The sequence below is a fragment of the Trifolium pratense genome, linkage group LG6, assembly GCF_020283565.1.
Source record: "Trifolium pratense cultivar HEN17-A07 linkage group LG6, ARS_RC_1.1, whole genome shotgun sequence".
Taxonomy (NCBI): domain Eukaryota; kingdom Viridiplantae; phylum Streptophyta; class Magnoliopsida; order Fabales; family Fabaceae; genus Trifolium; species Trifolium pratense.
The window spans coordinates 26,231,279-26,252,507 of record NC_060064.1 but is presented as its reverse complement, the minus strand read 5'-3'; the positions used below and the strand labels follow the sequence as shown (position 1 = coordinate 26,252,507).

General features: G+C 34.1%; 1 protein-coding gene across 1 annotated transcript; it reads left to right on the top strand.

Annotated features, from left to right (window-relative positions):
• The first annotated feature begins 5,909 nt into the window (after positions 1-5,909).
• Positions 5,910-15,116, top strand: LOC123891610 (probable proteasome inhibitor). Its single transcript, XM_045941516.1, has 8 exons — positions 5,910-6,215; positions 6,302-6,473; positions 7,218-7,361; positions 10,470-10,580; positions 11,392-11,469; positions 11,572-11,685; positions 14,124-14,201; positions 14,856-15,116. The coding sequence occupies exons 1-8, from the start codon at positions 6,041-6,043 to the stop codon at positions 14,932-14,934; spliced, it is 951 nt and encodes a 316-aa protein (XP_045797472.1). The 5' UTR covers positions 5,910-6,040; the 3' UTR covers positions 14,935-15,116.
• Positions 15,117-21,229: the final 6,113 nt, after the last annotated feature.

Sequence of the window (21,229 nt, the reverse complement as noted above, 5' to 3'; positions counted from 1 at the left end):
GGAATGTTTCTTTCACAACGGAAATACATCACTGATCTCCTTCAAAAGTCGGGCATGACAGAAGCTAAACCAGCGTCCACTCCAATAACTGCAACTCCTCCGCTGCTCAAAAACTCTGGTGATCCCTTGCCCTCCCCGACTGAATACCGAGCACTAGTTGGAAGTCTCCAATACTTGAGTCTTACTCGACCAGACATTGCCTTCGCGACCAACAAACTTGCTCAGTTCATGCAGAACCCGAGCACCATGCACTGGTTGGCTCTCAAGCGCCTACTTCGCTATCTGGCCGGCTCTTGCGACAAAGGCATTTTCATCTCCGCGACTGCTCCCCTGACCTTTCATGCGTACTCAGATGCGGACTGGGCGGGTGACAAAGATGATTATATTTCTACCACTGGTTACCTGCTATATCTTGGCGACACCCCCATCTCTTGGAGTTCCCGCAAGCAACGCTCGGTTGCTCGATCATCCACTGAAGCTGAGTATAAAGCCTTGGCCGACACGGCCAGTGAACTCCTTTGGGTACTCTCTTTGTTCACTGAACTTGGTCACACTCCTACAGCTGGTCCTGTCATCTACTGCGACAATCTTGGTGCTACACATCTGAGTGCTAATCCTGTCTTCCACTCCAGAATGAAGCACATAGCCTTAGCTTATCACTTTGTCCGTGAAAACGTTCAACGTGGCCGGTTTCGTGTTTCCTTCGTCTCTACCAACGACCAGCTTGCTGACATTCTCACCAAGCCTCTGCTTCGCCCTCGGTTCGAGTTTCTACTATCCAAGTTGCATCTTTCTTCCAGGTCGCCCAACTTGCGGGAGGATATCAATCATAATTAGTATTTAATTATTATCATTATTATTTTAGGATTTGTATAAAATCTATAGAGTCAATCACCTTAATTGTTGGAGATATTTGTTCCTTAATTTACTCCAATTAGGTTACTATACTTGTGTATATATACACCTCTTGTAAACCCTTAAAAGTAATGCAATATACAACTTTATTCATTCCTTTATAAGCAGTTCCTCTACAAACCTGCATTATAACAAAAAGGAGTTAGTGAAGTTCCGAGAGAGATCATTTGCCCAAGCTTTAGCTCAGTGAAATTCAGACCATAAAGTAAGAAGAAAACAATCATTCAATTTTGTGTCTACGGTTAGTTAGTATGATTTTTTGTTTTTTGTTTTTGGATAAATCAAAGGTATCTTGACTAATCCCCTCTGAGATCCATTTAAAGATTGATCTCTCCCAACAAATGTTTTTCAATACGCACCGGCTGGAGTTCGAACCCAAGACAAAATGATTAAGAGTATCAAATATACATATAAGAACTTACTAATTTTTCTCTATGGCGGCATAAAACAAATTATTGGAGAGGCAAAAAAATTAAGTAATTAACTATCTGTAAGACAATATATCCTTCAAACAACATATCAAATTACAAAGAACATAAGAAAAAAGTCAATAACGCAAGGTTTCTGAATCTCTATGCTTATCAGAAAAGTGAAATTCACTGATAGAGCCATAGGGAGCACGCAAAGGAGAAGCCATTAGTAAACACTTGTTTGAAATGAACAAGGTATTAATGAGTCTTCTGATAGGAAGTTGGGTATTATCTATTATGGGGTGCCCAAGTCCAAGGTAGTTAAAATCGAGATTTTACACAATTCATAACATGAATCGTGAGATTATACAAAATTCATAAAACACAAATATGTGCATAAAAACTCATATATGCATATAAAATAGCACAAGACAAAGAAAACCTTAGATCACACTTCAAATACTTATATAAATTTTAAATTCATAAGCATAAGCAATAAATAAAGTCATACAAATTCATAACTCATAAATTCACAAGTCACAAACAAAACAACTAAAGCTAGTAAAGAACACCAAGAAGACCTAACCCTCAATCTCTTCTAGAGGTGGCACATCGTGACCAACCTCAACTTCCATAACATCATGTTAGATAGGATTTGGAATATCATTTTCCTCCACAATTCACTTATCATCAAACGAGACATCATTAAAATGTGTAATCTTCTTGAACATGTTAGAGTGGATTGTGCACTAAATCTCCACGTTTTGACCGGCTAACCGTCGTTGGTTTCTCCGGTTCCGACGCCGACACCATTTCAGGTTCGTAACATTAAGCTTGAGTTTCCTCATTTTGATGGTATTGATGTATTACAATGGATTTTTAAAGCTGAGCAATTTTTTGACTACTATAACACCCCTGATTCCCTACGTTTAACTATTGCTGCCGTTCACTTGGACAAGGATGTCGTTCCTTGGTTCCAAATAATTTCACGCACTCACCCTTTTCAATCCTGGATTGCGTTTACACGCTCTCTGGAATTGGAATTTGGTCCTTCACCTTTTGAGTCACCCAGAGCCAACCTCTTTAAACTCGCCCACGCCACCACTGTGCATGATTATTACATTGCATTGTTTTATCAGTGGATCAAAACTGGATTTACGTCAGGACGTATTAGCACAACAACCTACACACATGATCAAAGTTGTTTCTCTAGCTAAATTGTTTGAAGAGAAATACTTACCCAGATCCAAACCATTTGTTCCTTATGCCTCTTTTAAATTGAACCCCACAAACACCCAGCCTCATAATCCCAGGCCGACCTTACCAGTCGTTTTACCCACCCCGGCATCCAAACCATCACCACAAGTGAAACGTATGTCCCCCGCTGAGGCACATTTACGTCGTCCTCAAGGCCTTTGTTACACTTGTGATGAGAAATTCACACCTAGCCACAAATGTCCCAACCGAACTAATCTCCTCTTTCTTACAGAGGACGATGACAATTCTGCTATCCCTGAAGCTCCCGACCCAAACCCACCTCATACAAACCCTACTACCTTAGAACACCACCTCTCCTTCAATGTTTTGAAGGGTTCACAGGGGTTAGGTACCTTATGCTTTCAGGGTACTATTCAAGACCTAGCTGTCCAAATCCTTTTAGATAGTGGTAGCTCAGATAATTTCCTCCAACCCAGAATTGCTCATTGCCTTAAAATTCCCATTGAAACAGCAGATACTTTCAAAGTTTTAGTGGGTAATGGTCATAGCTTAACTGTGGAAGGGAGCATTCCAAATCTGCAAGTTAATGTGCAAGGTGCTTCAGTGGGAATTAGAATGTGTTCCGTTAGTGTTCTCAACGACCTTGCTTGGTCGACAATTTTGAGAGTTTGCGAAACGAAGACTTTCGAGAACGAAGGCTTATTATGTCCTTTTCGCTAGGTCCACTTCCGTCAAAGCTTTTTTTTTTCGGTATGACGCTCCGCCAGCAAGGAGTGCCACGCACGAGCAGAGCGAAAACCAAGCAGGGGGAATAATTCGTTGGGATAAATCCTTTGATAGAAATAAGTTTCGCCGTCACACTATCTGGTTCAGGAAGTTCTCTAGCTTGATTTGAGCTCATTGGCTCACCAAGAGTCATTCCTTTATCGCTTCCTGCATAACTGGAAGAGCAGGAGGAGCTATTGGTGGAGTGTTGGAGTATTGCTATTGATCGGTCATGTCATATAGGCCTGAGTCGGACATCCAATTGCTTCGATTTTAATTTTCCGGGGAGATCAAGACACACACAGCCCCAGGGCTTTGAGGAAAGATGTAGATCGATCTCTAGAAAAACGAAGGATTGATTGCCCGACTATCGGCAAGAGTTGACTGACTTCCAGGAACTCCTACAACGTTCTGCGCCTTTTTCTTTATAAGTTTTTAATATATCTTTGGTAACTTCGATCTCTCTTTTAGTTGTTGAATCTCTCTTTGATTGATCAATGTGTGATATTCCGAATCCTCCTTACTAATGGAAACGAAATTATCTCTGGATTGATCAGAAGATCCTTTCTATCTACTCCAACTGAGTTATTCTAAAGTCTCATTTATATAAACAATACCGGCTTCAAAGGTAGTCCATCCTGGACATTCCAACTTCATGTGTACTTATTGCCATTACAGGTGCTGACTGGGTGCTAGGTGCCCCTTGGCTTGCTACATTAGGCCCTCACATTGCAGATTATAGTGCCTTGTCTCTGAAGTTTTATTTGGGAGATAAATTTGTGACTCTTACGGGTGAAAAACCCATTCTGTCGGGTACTGCTCAGTTTCACCATATTATGAGACTCTCTCACATTCAAGGCATTGCTGAATGTTACACTATCTCATTTCAAGAGGTCAAGATTGCACCTACCTTAGACTTCCATGAGGATATACATCCGGAGTTAACTTGACTATTGGCTCAATATAAGCATATGTTTACTGCAACCTTCTGGCTTGCCCCCTCCTAGATTGCAAGATCATTCGATCCCTTTACTACAGGGCAGCAATCCCATTAAGGTTAAACCGTATAGGAAGACTTGCGGACTTGACCAAAATGCAAGTATGGTCATATAAGGAAAAAACCAAGTAAAGAGAACATGTGAATGATTTTCACTATCATTTTATGGTGACTAATCTTTCTTTGCAAAACCCGTGAAAGGTTTTCAGTTGTCAAAAATAAGGACCAAAAATTATTGAAATATTTTATAAGAGTCAAAAATATAATTTGAGATATTTATAAAGATAAAAAAATAATTTGACTTGGGACCAATTTTTTTATTGATATCTATTTTCAAATGTTTGATGGTTTACAAAGAATTGTATAATACTGTTTTTTTTTTTTTACGTAACAAATAAGGAACGAGAAATTATATAATACTATCATACACTAAGATATACTCCCTTCAGACTCAAATATAAGAAAAAATAATCGATTACGTGGTGTTTAAGAAATTTAGTTAAGTGTAGTTAATTTTTTTGATTTAATGCAAAACATGAGTTAAATTTACTATATTACCCTTTGAAAAGTGATTTATGTATTGAAAATTACATAAACTTTTGAAAAGTGAAATGATTAAATAAGGGTATATTATGAATAATAGTATTAATTAGTTTAAAAGTAGTTGATTTTTCCTTATATTTGTGTCTAAAATTCAAAGTTTTTTTTTCCCTTATATTTATTATATTTATGTCGAAGGAAGTATAAAGAAATAATAATAAGGATACTAGTGCGCACACATGTTGTGCAAAACCAATGACATTGCCGTTGTATAGGGATGACAACGAGCGCCCATGAGTGCAGGTTTGACACTTACCAAACCCACACCCGAAATCATCACCCAAACCCAAACCCAAAGACTGTTCGGGTGGCAAAACAACACCCACGCCCACACCCATTGGGTTCGGGTTTTTTCCACCCAAACCCAAACCCACAACAATTTTAAAAATAATTTGCAAATTTAAGAAATTAAATTCCAACATAAACTTTGAATTAAATTACAACTAAAATTAAGGTCTTCCAAATAAATTCAAACATAGACTTTCAAGAAATTACAACATATACTTTCAAGAAATTAAATTACAACTAAAATTTAAGGTCTTCCAAGGAAATTGAGGGAGACTATGAGGGTAATTAGGTAATTATAAAATATTTCGGGTGGGTGTATGAGTTTCGGGTGTGGGTTTGACTGATACCAAACCCACACCCATATTATCGGGTGTCACCGAACCCAAACCCAAACCCAGTCAAATCGGGTTTCGCCCGTTGACTTGGGTTTAAGTTCGGGTGGGTCTCTCGGGTTTGAGTTTTTTTGCCATCCCTACCGTTGTACCATCTAGCATCACCGTAAAAATATACCATATAAATTCACTAACCAATGATGAGGGATAGTTCCTTCATAAGAAGAAATCTACCTCCGTTAGCTTAGCTCAGTTGACAGTTATATTGTGTTATATATGTATGATGAAACCGGAGTTCAAATTCCGATCATCCCATTTCACTTATCCATTTTAAGAGTGAAATTTTAGTCACCGTATAAACCATTTTGTTCGTCAAAATAAAAATAGTCCAATCACACTTAACCGCAAACCATCGTGTGAAACAAGTTTTTCTTCTTCTCCCTTTAGCAAACTAAAACCACTCTCACTTTCACCATAAACGACAACGTCATCGATTACCAAAATCAAACCCAACTATGGCAACTGAAAAGTCGGTGCTGGCGGTTATCAGAGCCGCGAGACCAACCTTCCGCAACCAAAACGACAAAATCGCCTTTGTTGTTCACTCCTCTTTCCTCGCTTCCGGTTACATCCTCACCGCCACTGGTCCCTTAGCCCTCTCCGATAATGCTCTTTCAAATCCCTCTAATGGTAAACCCTAAAAATACAATTTTTTCTTCAATTTTTTGATGATTTTTTCGGTAATTATTTATTTATGTGTTGTGTTTTGTGTGTAGATGAGGTATCTGTTGATCATTGGAATGAGTTAAACGATGAATATGCTTTTGTTTACTTGAATTCGGAGAAGGGTGAGAAGAAAGTGCTTGTTAAGTGTCTTGTGATGAACGAAAAATTGCTTGTTCATGCTTTAGCTGATGGGTTTTTGGAGCCTCTACATCTTGAGATCAAGTAATTGTTTGATTGTTTTGATTTGATTGTTGTGTATTGAAAAGTTTGGATTTTTCGAAACTAGGTTTTTCTTTGTTGTGTTGGATTATGCTAATTTGGGATAGATTAATAAACTATCAATCTTTTTCCAATTTTGTCCCTAAACTATAGAAATATACCAAATAGTCCCTAAACTATTATAAATGGATCAATTTAGTACCTTCATTCCTTTAAAAATACAAGAGAGAATGGTAGTTCATGGACTATTTAGTATATTTTTATTTTAGCGACAAATTTGTAGAGAGATTGATGGTTCAGTTCAGGGGCCAAATAGATGGTTTTTTCTTTGAGAAATGGGGGTATTGATTTTTGTTCTTGGTTATGTTGTAAATCATTTTATTTTCTTCTTTTTGATCTTGAATGTTGAAAATTTTGGACTTTTGCAACTTGGTTTTCTTTGTTAGGTTGAATTATGCTGATATTGAGTTTCATTTTTTTTTTATGCTGTAAATGAGTTGATTTTAATTGGATGTTGACTTTTTTGATTTTCACAACTGAGTTTGTTGGGTTGAGTCGTGAATAGTTTAATTTTCACAACTGATTTTCACATGGATTTGTTTGATGAAGTGTCTAAGGAGCCAGTAAAACCTTGGTTTAGTTTAAGGATGTTTATTTTTACCCATCTGTGCAAGGCTTGCAATTTTGTGACTGAGTTGTGTTATGCTTACATTGAGACGGGTTTTGGGTGTGTTTTTGTATGTGAAGTGTTGGAGACTATTCTGGGGAGGATGGAGGTAGCAATTATTCTCAGCAATTCAAGAATTTGGACAAGCTGGTGAAGAGAATAGATGAGGATATTTTGTCAAAACTAGATCGTTCTTCTGCCAATGCCAGCTCGTCAACTAAAAGGTAAATTTGGATTTTGTGAACTCTGTTCTTTTCGATTTTCAATGCAACATGGTAGTTATAATCTTATATAATTCTTTGGGAGGACCGAGGACATGCTTGAAATTTTTGAATTGGGTCATTATCTAATCATGACTTGTAAGAGTTCAAAACTTTTATGGTGATAGTGAATAGATTACTATCCATTTAAAGCTTTTGATTATCATTTAATCAAGCTTGCATGAATGAGTGATGGTATAAAAAAACTTTTGTACTGTAAGTGGATGAAAATTAAATCTCACATCATTTGTAAGATAATGTTTATTATTAGCCATAAAGCACATGCACATACACCAAATACAGACACATAGTCATGGCTGCTTTTGACTACAGAGGTAGGCACTAGCCTTCTGAGACATTCTTATAAGCCACTTTTAACCTCAGCAATAGGCATAAATATAAGAGCATACCAGTGTTGAGGGTTAAGAAAATAGACTGCAACTTGCAAAGGCATATGGAGTTGCTTGTCCCATCTTTTACCAATTGTGTGATAGAGACTTGAACATTATGGGTGCCCAAGTCCCACATCGAGTATGGGATTCTCGGTGGTGTATTCAAGTGGCTTGGTTCTTCCCCCTTGATAGCTAGCTTTTAAAGGGAGGGTTCCCCAAGTGCTTAGATACTTACCATTGTGTTCCACAGAGACAGATAACTAAAGCATATGATAAATTTCATTAGTTTTTAGTCTTCATTTTAAAACCAAGACAACAAAACAAATTGACAAATTTAAAGTATATTTTCTTCACACCATTGAAATCTTTATGTATATACTTTTGACCTGGTCTGATGCCTCAAATGAATCCCATAGCTAGTTTTCTACCCGAGTTGACGAAATTATGCACTTCGCACCCTTCAAACAAATCACATTGCTCTTCTATAGCTCCCGGTCTAGAACGATATCCTCAATTGCTATCCCATCCCTTTTCTGTGAAAAGTGGCTGGACTTTCATTCCTGACATATCAACATTCCTATCAAAGCATCCATGAGCTTAAACAAACACCTTAACGTCAGATAAGACATGGCAAAGCGTGTAAGACCCGGTCTCACCAAATCTCTTGTTTGTGAAGTGTTGCAAAAATATAAGGAGAGAAATTTTGGAATAAATATTAGCTGTTATATCCTACTCAAGAATTTTTTTCTTGATGGATGAAAATCTTTTAACATTATTCTGGTATCAAATAAATATAATGTGCTGCACGATGTGTCCACTATTATATTTTTCTTTTCTGCATCAATAGCTCACCAACAGCTTTGTATTTTGCTTCATTGTCAGTGGCCTTTCGGGATGACATTCTCTTCTCCAACCTCTTCCACAATGGCATTAACCATCCACTCACTTTGTTAGTTGTTTTAGATATATGCAATGCATCATCGACTTCAAAAAACTGTGCCCTTCAGACTATTCACCAAGAAGTTCTATGTTGTCCTTCTATTATGGTAACATCCATCAGTCGTTATATAGTGCATCCCAACCTCTTATATTCAACTTTATTCAGTTTCATGTTCTTCCAAATATGCATTTGCCAACTTTACTTATTCCTTTAGATACTTCACTCTATGTCATATTTTGCAATCAGATCACGCATAGTGGAAAATTCATCACTCCTTGCAACATTGAATGAAATGGAATTAATATAGAAAACTTTCCAAATGCTTGACATGCTTCCTCTTTTACCGTTTTCTTAAATATACTATTGTAGTAACTTGTGTGCTAATTCCCCTCTTGAAAAAAGTTATTAGAGCCCTCAACAATCTCTTCATTACCTTCAGTGCTTTTTCTTTTATCCACAACTTTTGCCTCTTCATTAATGCTTGAGAATATTTTGATCAAATTCTGTTGCAAACCAAAAACATTGTCCAACATTTCTGACTGTTAGAATAGCAACTCCGGCTCTAAAGTAAGCAGATAAATAAACGCACGAGAACACAATGATTGATCCAGCAGCATAGTAGCTGCTATAGTTTTCTATTATGTAATACTTAGGGTTGTAAAGTACAAATATTTGTTTAAATACTACGGTCCAATTTACAAGCTTACAAAGCTTTCAGCTTCACTTGCTCTGCTAGGCTACGCTTGGGTGTCTTCCCACTTATAAGTGAATATGAGCCATACTCAACTATTTCCTTCTTAGCTTCATCTGTAACTAACAACAGAGCAAACTCCCACACCCTGTTGTATTCCTGCCAACTGATACTTCAGACAATAAACTCCCCCAGTTATCATCTTCTAACAAAATTTGCACTCACTTGGATTGGCATCCATTTAAATGTCATATTTCCAAACTAGGTCACCCTAACTTCCTAGGGCATTTTTTGATGGTACAGTGGAGAAAGCACTAGAACAAGGTAGCAACAATCCCACCTATTCAGATATGTTTTAAAAAATATTGCAAACATAAACCTAGCAGAAAAGTGAGTCTTTCTCAACTTGAATTCAGATATACTTCCAAAAACTGCCTACCTTGGTCACCACTTATGTTCAATATTTAGGACACTGGCATCTCTCTCTCTCTCTCTCTCTCTCTCTCTCTCTCTCTCTCTCTCTCTCTCTCTCTCTCTCTCTCTCTCTCTCTCTCTCTCTCTGTGTGTGTGTGTGTGTGTGTGTGTGTGTGTGTGTGTGATAAAATAATAATTGAGCATCATTTATAAGAGATCAAAATACGTGAAATTTGAAGATTTGCAAATCCAAGTTATAAACAAAATTCAACCAATAGCAACACAGAATATAGGCCTTAAAATATCCTGAACAAGTTACTACTGTAGTAAGACTAAACAAAATAGGCACAATACATAATAAGATTATAAGAAGGGTATCACATACATGTCGGAGCGGGAAAAATTATTTTTTAATTGGACAACTAAATGAAGTGTTTGACACATATCACGTGGGTTTCAGTTGAAGGATCTGTGGGCAGCTTTCTGTTTTGTTATTATAAGAATGTTGTATTAGAAAACCTGGCCCCTGTTTATTTTATTTGGAATAGTTATGTTGTACCATGTTGCAATCCTTATATATTACATTTTGTGTACTGAGACAATATTTGGAAAATTGGTTTTTGTTTACTTTACAGCTCAGGAACCAGCAATAAAACAGGACAAGAGACATCTGAACCTGTTCCTGGATTTGGTGAACCTGTTCCTGGATTTGGTGAACCTGCTGGTCCTCTTGATCCTCACCCTGGGTAAGAAGTTCATAATTCCGATTGCTTTTTTAGTTTCACTCTGTTACAATCTGATGCTACTCAGTGGCCTGATAATCAAATGTAATTTTAAACTTTCGTATTGAGTTATATAGCTTTCATCCAACACAAAAGTGGTATTTCCCTTGTTCTGATGCAATTTTTCCAAATATTTCTCTATTCCTTATTTTGATTGTGTTATTGATTTCCACAATCTAGAAAAATTGGCAAAACATCAGGGTGTTACATAGTTGATGGTCCATGCATAGAAATTATGAAGGCAGTTTGTGTGTATGTGTTTCTTGGGCAGTGGGATATGTAGTGTTGATGGATAGGAAAGTTGCTTGTGACATTAGATTTAAAAAACGATAAAATTGTTAAGTATGATAGTATATTTATCTTTCTTGAGCAAAGATGGATTTCTTCATTGAGTATTGAGCATACATGTTGTGGCTAATGTAACCACTATTGGTGAATTCCGCTATTGCTTACCAACTTGGCAAATACCAATAGTAGTCTTTCGAAATTGGTGAATTCCACTTTTGCTTACCACCTTGTAGAAAAGAATTATATGATTTCAACTGAACAGTTAAACTTAAACCTCTAGTAGTTTATGATCTTATTGTCTTTATCAAAACTATTTTTGGTATTCTCCTTGTAAGTTACATACTTATCAACTTTAATGGAATAATTAGTTGCCTATCTGCCAGGCTGTTTTTATGATACCTCTCTATTTTTTTTTTGGTGTGTACAAGTGTTTTTTCCTTCTGTACCAATTCATTGAGTTTCAATATTTTGTTTTGTGTTTGTACAGATTCATTATCCCTCCAGTTTCTGTTGGTCCTGGTAGTGATCTTTTTCCAGGGCCTGGTGCTGGTGTGTATCCTTCGAGGTAAAACCATACATTGCATTTTTTTTTTCTCTCTTAACACAATTGTAAATTCCTGTTTTAACAATTCTTATGTCCTTGGAAACATTTGCCACTGGATTTCAGGGGTGACCATGACTTTGGAGGCGGCATGCTTGTAGGGCCAAATGACCCCCGTTGGTTTGGTGGTGGTATTGGTGGAGGTATTGGTGGAGGACCTGCTTTTCCCGGAGGATTGCCGTAAGTAACTTAAACTCCTTTTCGTTATTCATCTTTGATAGATCAGTGTAGTTGAAATGTAAAAGGCTGCAAAGCCCCAAGGCACACCCTTGGGTGCTAAGGCTAGGGAAAGCAAAGGTCCACCGTATTTCGTACGAGGAAGCCTGATCAATGAGCGCTGGGCATGACATATCCCAGCCCACAAAAAGTATCAGCTTCTATGTATATATAATATAATGCAAAATAAGTTCTGTAGCAAATGACAGGATGTCAGCCGCCAAAACACTTTAACAACTTACCTATTTTATAATTCCTATATATATATATATATATATATATATATATATATATATATATATGGGGGCTGCTAATTTAGACCCAGTTGGGTCTAAATTAGCAAGGTGCACCTTTTGAGTTGGACAAAAATACCCTTTCTTTTTTTTAAAAAAAAAAAAAAAAACATATTGGCGCTGATCCAGTGTCGCGCGCCTACCGCAGGACCACCGTTACAGACCGTTGATTTCCATCAAACGGCCAAGAGAAGATCTCATCATGGCTGTCGGATCAATCAGACAGTCCAGATCATCCATCTCCATGATAAGCCAGCGCGTGCACCACACTAGATCTACGCCTGGAGAGAGAAAATTTCATTTTAAAAAAGCAGGACACGTGTCAACTGCTGGGTAGTTGGCGTGTTTTTTTTTTCATTTAATACTTTAAACTCAATTATTTCGTTGTAAATTAATTTTTTATTTTTTTATTTTTATACCAAAATTCATAATTTTTTTTTTCTACAAATAGAGACTTGGTTCGTTTAATTTGGACACAAAAAAAAAAAACTCAATTTTTCACTACCTTTAATTATCTTTATATAATACTGTGAAACCATTTAGCTGGTAGAATGGTTTCACAGTATAACTCTCTGAAACCATTTTACTGGTAGAATGGTTTCAGTGAGTAATTTCTTAATTGTCTGCTTCTGAAACCATTCTGAAACCATTTAGCTGGTACAATGGTTTCAGAGCGTTGTACTTTGAAACCATTTCACTGATAGAATGGTTTCAGGGGAATTGATTTTTAATTGTTTGCTTCTGAAACCATTTTACTGCTAGAATGGTTTCACAGTATAACTCTCTGAAACCATTCTTCCAGCTAAATGGTTTCAGAAGCAAACAATAGTTTTTAATTACCGTTTTATCTCATTTAATTAACGAAAAATAGTTTCAGGTCTCAAAAAATTTCATAAAATATACCAAAAGTTCCAGAATATTATCTAATATTTTATTAGAAACAAATAAAAAAACAATTGGTTTCAGAGTACAAATCTATGAAATTATTATTATTATTTGTTAAATGGTTTTAAATAATCAGCGGAATTTGTGAAAATAATTTCATGACTTGAACTAGGGAGAGTGAGGTACACAAGAGGGTTCTAAATAATTCATAGTACTTTACATAAAATTTTGGAAATTTTTTATGGAATTATAATATTTTTAATTACCTTTTTACTCATTTAATTAACTAAAAATAGTTTCGTGTCTCCAAAAATTTCATACAATATACCAAAATTTCCAGAATATTATCTACTATTTTATTATGAAAAAACAAAAAAAAAATAGAGCCTCCCTGAGGCCGCACGCGCCCCCACGCGCCTCCGGTGAGAGTGGGCGTGGGCGACGCGCACTGTTCATCGTCCCTCCCACCCGTTTTATGCAGAAACGGGTCGTGCGACCCGGTTTTTGACCCGGTTCGATCTCCCTCAATACTCAACGAAACTCGACGTTCCTTATATGGATTTTGATCGCTTTTCAATTTTACAAAGGTTTCCGGTATTAGTTTTTGAAATCGGCGTTCGATTCGCACGTAAAATGAGGTCGAAATTTGGAAGAAATTTAAAAAATGTAATAGTTGTTCTATTGTTTCAAAAAAAAAAAAAAAAGGGTATTTTTATGATGCAAATTACATACATGCCCCAGTTGCTCTATTGTTTCAAAAAAAAAAAAAAGGGTATTTTTGTCCAACTCAAAAGGTGCACCTTGCTAACTTAGACCTAACTAGGGTCTAAGTTAGAAAACCCCTATATATATATATATATATTCTGTTTTTTAATTGATATATCTACATCTCATAATATTTTACCCAAAATAAAATTGTGAAAATTTGTATTATTTTTACTTTCACCATACTTAGGCAAAGTGAGTAGTTTTGTAAAAGAATGGAGGAAACAAAGGGAAAGGAGTAGCAAGAAATATTTGTAATTGTTTCTCCAGCGTCTATCTTCATGGGGTGCATGGTTTTTTTTTTTGAATGTTGGGGTGCATGGCTTTTGGTGCCTCTTTACATGTAGGCATTAAAATGCCTCTAGCGCCTTTAAGGCTGCCTTTTGCATTTGACTACCCTATGACTGATACCTGTGGCTAATTTTATGCATATATCTGACTATGAATTTATCTAAATAGGGGTGTTCCTCCGGGTGCTCGATTTGATCCCTTTGGACCTCCTGGTGTCCCTGGTTTTGAACCCAACAGATTTGCAAGGTATGGTGGAGTATATCATGTTCTTTAGTATTGCCGAAATGATGTCATTTATTTATGACTTAATTGAACTTTTTGGTCCCTCGGTTATCACTTTTGTTCCAATTTTGGTCCTCAAGATGATTTTTGTCAAGTGTTGATTCATTGCCTCAATTTTGAACATAAATAGAAAATATCACTCTTGGGACCAAAAATCATATTTGTGGTGCGAAAAATATGGGTTGGGACCAAAAGGTTTGATTAAACCTTTATTTATATGTTCAAACCTTATATGATTGGATTAATGTTGTGTTAAAAGGGTAGTGATCAAAGTAGATAATTTTTTTTTCTAAACAAATGTAATTAAAGTTTAAGGATATCTGGTACTGACTAGTTCTTGAAAACACTTCATTTTGACTGTTGGTTATTACTTTAAAGCATTGATGTTTAGCTGGTAGAATTGTTATGCTTAGTTCTTAATTTGAGGGATCTGTTAAATTCTTTTAAATGGATGAATTCATATGTGCTTGTATATGTATCAGGATATATTTCAAAATAGAATTTTGCATCATGTTTTGAACATAATTGTTCCATAATCTTGGACAACATTTTTCAAAGGTGAAGGAATTACTATGTATATAAAATAATCACTCTTTTCTTTCCTATCCTATCTTGCAGGAATCCTAGAAGGCCAGGATATGATGCTCATCCAGATTTGCAACATTTCAGAAGAGATCCTGATTCAGATTACATATAGTTGTAGTGATATCAAACACCTCTCTTTACCTTCCATTTCCCTATGAGTATGATAATAATAGGATGAATGTAAATTTGTGATAATTCAAGAATTTAGCTATAATTTTATTTTCAATATAAGATTTGTATATCCTTATGATTTTGCTCGTTTTATTATATCAATAATCAGGATATTAGACTTCATATTTATTCCTCATTTTAGTTTGTAGTCCTTATAATCCTTTTGCTAATTAACAGTAAAGTATTAAATAATTGTTACTTGGGAGTTTTTATTATTAGTTTTTTTTTAGTGCAAAAATGGTGTTAAGGTCCAAATTACAAGAGGAGTGTATGGGGTGCAACTGCTGGTGCATAGTTGTTTTGTCTGCGTTTGATTTGCTAAAAAAAAAAAAAGACTCGACAAGACAATTTTAATTGTACTGTGTTTGATATCAAAATTGTTCCTGGGACAGGACAAATTGGAGGTCAAGGGATTGGACAAAAACCTAAATTCTTGTCTCCCACTGAACCACGAGACAACTTTTTGTCCTCTACACAAGTTGTCTAAAATACCAAAATAACCTTTTGTTCATCAGACATCGTACAAAAATAAAATTTGTTTAACACCTTAAACTTTGTCTTGTGCTGTTCTGTCCGGTACTTTTCTGTCCGGTACTTATATTTCCCCCCATATGGATAAAAAGTAGATACACAATTTATGTTTTTCTGATGTTTATAGATTAGTTTGAAAACATGAAGAGTTTTTGGTAGTGGAGGTGTCAAAAGTAGTTTATCTTATTTAAGCCTTCAAAAGGCTCAACTATGCAATGAAGCTCCACAAACCATTTCTTTTCCTGTATGTGTATGCAATTTTATCTGATTTAGAAGTAGAACATGAGATGTTTAATTATGGTAATTGCTCTTTTCTCCTCTGTATTGCTCAAACATATAAAATATATTATCGGAAGATATCTTCAAGTAAAGTTGGCAGGGATTTTGAGCAACACTATATATATATATATATATATATATATATATATATATATATATATATATATATATATATATATATTATCGGAAGATATCTTCTGGTAGAGTTGGGAGGGATTCTGAGCAACCAAGGAAAAAAGAGCAATTGTCTTTTAACTATTTTTTTTTTACGCTTGTCTTTTAACTACTGTGTATTGCTTCTTATGGACTTCAAATTCAATGAACAAAATGTATGAGAGGACCAAAATATACATTTATAAAGTGCGGACACTTCTTAGATCATGTGTGTCCTGATGTCGGACACGCGTCGGTGTCGGACACTTATGATTACATTTAATTATGTCATTTTCTCAAGTTATTATCGATGTTGATGCGTCAATGTCGTGTCCGGTGTCCATGTCTGTGTTCGTGCTTCATAGATGTATATTTTGGTCCTCTCATACATACTCTAAGTAATGCTAAAAACCACACACCAAAAAACAAAACCAAAATGGGAGAATACTTAACAGTAATAACTTATTCAAACCTTTGTTTGATTATCGAACTAACTTTAATTAGTTTCGTTAAATATATTAATTTAAAAGTGGATAAATTTTTTAATTAGTTTTCCGTCAAAAAGTAGTAATGGAGAGAACACTGCATAAACTTTCTATATGTTATTGTGGAATTTATAAAAATAGTTTATCGAAGATTATGAACAATCATGAACAATTTCTATAAAGTTGTTTGAAAACACTCATAAACTTTTATGCCATAAAACATTCAAACCACGTTTATCAGGTGAGACAGTTTCTTAGTAAGTTTCAAAAGTTTCCTTGTTGATGAATTTGTTAGGTTCAACTCAATAGTTAGATGTTACTACTTAAGTAAAAAAAAAGTTACAAATTAAGAATCAACTGTATTTTTTGTTAACGCGTGGTAACTTTTTTCATAAAAATATTAAGTATTTCAACATACAAATTTTAAAAAGAGAAAATATCAATTTTTAATTTTTTTTTGTAACGTGTCGTTCACTTCTCATATTTCATGCATCCTTTTACCTTGCTAGTGTATTGGGATGGGACGGGTAATTCAACTGGTTAAGTAAGTTGAGCTGGTTAACATAACATTGTAGTTAGGGGGCAATTTGATTGACTTTTTAAAATTTCAGGGGGTATTTGCCTATTTCCAAATTTCAGGGGGCGGATTTTAAAATTTCGGGGGGGCCTATTTCCAAATCTTCTGCTACAACTGTCAAATTAGTCCGTACCGATCCGTCAAACTCGAATAAATGTAGGGCTTAAACTTTAAAATATTAGTCGGGAATTTTTTAGTGTATTTTAGTCCGACCGGAAAAAGTCGAATTTAAATATGAACTTTTTGACCTGGTCTGATAAAGCTTGAAATCCATCTGAACCGTCGATTTAGGTCCGGATAGCCTGTTATATGCAATACCCAATGAGAATCGGTTCCATTTTTTTGTGTTATTTTATTAGTAGTTGCTTTGGAGTTCTATATTGATGATTAGTTAATTAGGTTCAATATCAATTTTGATTTTTGACAAAAAAAAATTGATTTAAATTATTCAAAACAACATGATTTGATAAAAATTACTTTTACGTTGATATGTCTAAACATAAATCAATCCATATTCAACAAAAAAAGAAGATAAAGTGGACAAAAAACCAAAATTTTTATATTATAGATGTTATTTACAATTTAAACAAAAATTATTATTTTTGAATTTTTTATGTCTTTTATTTATTTGGGGTCAGGATTCCAAATAGTCAAGAAACACCACATACACTATAATCTAACAATATACATCTTATTCTGACTTAGCTTCCATCTTAAGTTTATACTGACTTGAATGTCAGAATATCTGCAACTACTTTGCAAGTCTCCTCCACCTCGAATTCCGACCAAGCATAGCTAATTCCAAAAATTCTTCCACTAATACACTATTCTGAACTTTGTTCAGAAATCAGAACAATGGCATGCCAGGTGAGGTAAGGGTCAAGCCCACACCATCCTCGAGGGCCAAACCATTTAGCCCCCTAATTAACTAGGAAGCTACTATTTTCATACATTAAAAAGTCTCATATTGTTTGAAACTCGAGATCAACGATTGTTTGCACACAATAATCACACTCTCCAAAGAGACACCTTTCTTTAAAAGATAAAACTGTATTAACTAACTCACATAAAAGTTATAGCGGACAATACTTCAGAGACATAATATGTGGACTTCAGAATAATATTTCTTATAATATTCTTGTTAAATAAACACAATTTAAACAACAATAAAACTCTAGGATATAATTAAGTTTTTTTTTTACGCAAGGATATAATAATCAAGTTAGGAAATTCCATCCTGGTTGAAATGGTCTTGATATCGATATATGATGAAAATTGAAAAGCAATTGCAAATTTTCAACATTGAGAGGGACAAAAGCAAACATATTATCTATCAATCAGCTTTGTGTTTTCATTTGGATCATAAAAGAAAAATCTTGACTTCGATGTTGACTTAAATCCAAAAACCGTTTGCAAAATGGTAAACGATTTCTTGGTCATGAGCCCATGGGAGACGTAAATGAGTAGAAAACGTGTGTCCCCTCCCTTGTCTTTACTTTACAGCAACTCAGATACTGTTTTGTTTTCTTTTCTGCTCTTTTGTTTGTCAAGTGGTTTAGTGATTAAAAATTTCACCTTAAAAATGAATAAGTGAAATGTCCGAGATTCAAACTCGGACTCATGCATATAATAAAATGATTTTCCTATCAACTGAGTTAACCTCACATGAACTGTTATATTTTCTACTCTGTCCGGTTATATTTACGTGGAAAGAAAACAGAAATTTGAAAGATTGAGTATTGCAATTGGTTTAAATTCGAGTTAAAAGAGTTTAAGTTTTTAGTGTAAAAAAATATATTAATATTAATATTTGGTAACATCCAACTTGATGATTGCGATGAACTTGGTAGGGAGGACTACAGTTTGATTTCCCGCAACTGCGATCGGAAGGAAGTTAGAATCACTTGATGTTAGAATTGATCTCCGAACCAGATTAAACTGATGGTGAAAGACAAAAAAATAATTTAAGGTCTTGGATTGTAATTTTTATATGTGGTATTCGAACCTCTAATTTGTTTAGGGGCTACGATGCGCTATTTTTTGGCACAATGGTTTTGTTTGATTTTTTTATCATTGTATTTTGACTTTACTTACTCTCTTTATTGTGCACATCTTATACTAATGTAGAGTGCTATTTTTTTACTTTGTCAATATAATTGGTTTAAATTACGAGTTAAAATTGGTAACAATAACGTGGAAAGAAAATAGAAATTTGAAAGATTGAGTATTGCAATTGGTTTAAATTACGAGTTAAAAGAGTTTAAGTTTTTAGTGTAAAAAAAAATATTGATATTAATATTTGGTAACATCCAACTTTTGAAGTGGATTATATATGTGATTCACAACATACAACTTGATTTTTTTTTATAAGCAAAAATTGAATTATAAGGAATAACAACATACAACTTGATAATTGATGATAAACTTGGTAGAGAGGACTATAGTTCGATCTCTTTTGATAATTAATATTAATTATTAATATTAATATTAATAATTAACTACTAACTTTTCATTTCAAACAACATTCTCAACAATTTAACTTTCATAAAATAATAATTTAAATTTTTTCTCGATGAATTAAAGAAAAACAATTTATATGTTCAATTCAATTCTATTACATAATATGCTTTGATTTATTGCATAATATAATATTGTGAGCTTCCTTCAATAACATATATATATATTTCCATGATTAGGTTGTATTTTGTGTTTACAGAGGAATACTTTTTATCTAACTCTTTAGTTCTTAGAATAATAAACCTAGTATTCTGAAGTTTGAATAAATTGTTTTAATTAGGATTTGAACTCGGATTCCCTTAAACTATTTATTTTTAATTAAAATTAACCACTTGAATTTATTTAAAGTTAATATTTAAATCTATAGTGTAATAATGGCAAACCCTTCTCAAAGAAGAGAGAATATAAAATTATCAATGGAGATTGTGCCTAGCTAAAGAAATTAGACTCTTAAAACGTAACAAATCTTTGAATCCTTAATAAAAATGGTACTTATATATAGTACTCCACATATTTTTATCTAACTTGTACACTATACACCACTTCATTCACTCTTTTATATTAGACTTGACCCTCAACGATAACTCATAATATGATTATTTAGAAAAAATTAAGAAATATGGGAACCAAAAACAAGCAAAAGGTTAAATGTAGTTAAAATTGATTTATTGCATAATATTAAACTTATAATTCCATCGCTTAAAAAAAATGTTTCGAGTCATATACAAAAGGTTTAAATGTGATTTTAGTTATACAATTATAGTGTTTTTTATTTTAATCTTTCTATTTTTTTTTCTTTGTCTAATTCGTTAAAATTTAAAAATTATTGCTTTTAATTTCTGACATTATGCTGACTCAATATAATCATGTTACATATATGAACTATGAGCCGTATTCCCTAACTCATCTACTACAACCACTAAATCGTTCTTATAAAAAACTAATCTCTCAAGATTTGTGGGACCAAAATGGGCGGTAAGTTCTCTCTTTTAGTTTAATGTTGCTGCTGTATCCTCCAAGTTAGAGATTGAATTCAAAACTTTTATCAAACTAAAAGAGATCCATATCATTTCATATAAGAACTCTTAGTAAAAAAATAAAAATATAAACGAGAATAAAAAAGGTATTGAAACATAATTCCATCTTAAAAAAATGTAATTCTCTCTTATAAATTAAAGAAGACAAAAAAAATAAAAATCTTAAAAAAATTCCCTTATAATAAGTTATAACCAAGACTACTAGATGGAATAAATAAATAGGCCAAGTTTTTCTTCTAGATAGACTCATTATAAAAAGGCTTAATTAGTAAAATAGTCTCTTAAAGATATTTTTGGTTTTAGATTGGTCCCTTAAAGAAAAAAAGGTTTAAATAGGTCCCTTAAAGAAAAAAAAGTCCGAATAGGTCCCTTAAAGACATCTCCGTTAATCAGTTTGGTCCTATTTATGCCTCTTTTTAGGGACCAAACTGATTAACGGAGATGTCTTTAAGGGACCTATTCAGACTTTTTTTTCTTTAAGGACCTATTTAGACCTTTTTTTCTTTAAGGAACCAATCTGAAACCAAAAATATCTTTAAGGGACCATTTTACTAATTAAGCCTTATAAAAACATTATTACAAAGCTATGCATGTCACTTTCACCGTTACTTTAATTTCTTATAAATATTCTTTTTAATAATATAAAAACATCAATCA

Coding starts and splice junctions, on each gene's coding strand:
- LOC123891610 (XM_045941516.1), top strand. CDS start 6,041: ATGGCAACTGAAAAGTCGGTGCTGGCGGTTATCAGAGCCGCGAGACCA. Junction 6,216..6,301: donor TCTTTCAAATCCCTCTAATG/GTAAACCCTAAA, acceptor TTTTGTGTGTAG/ATGAGGTATCTGTTGATCAT. Junction 11,686..14,123: donor GCTTTTCCCGGAGGATTGCC/GTAAGTAACTTA, acceptor TTATCTAAATAG/GGGTGTTCCTCCGGGTGCTC.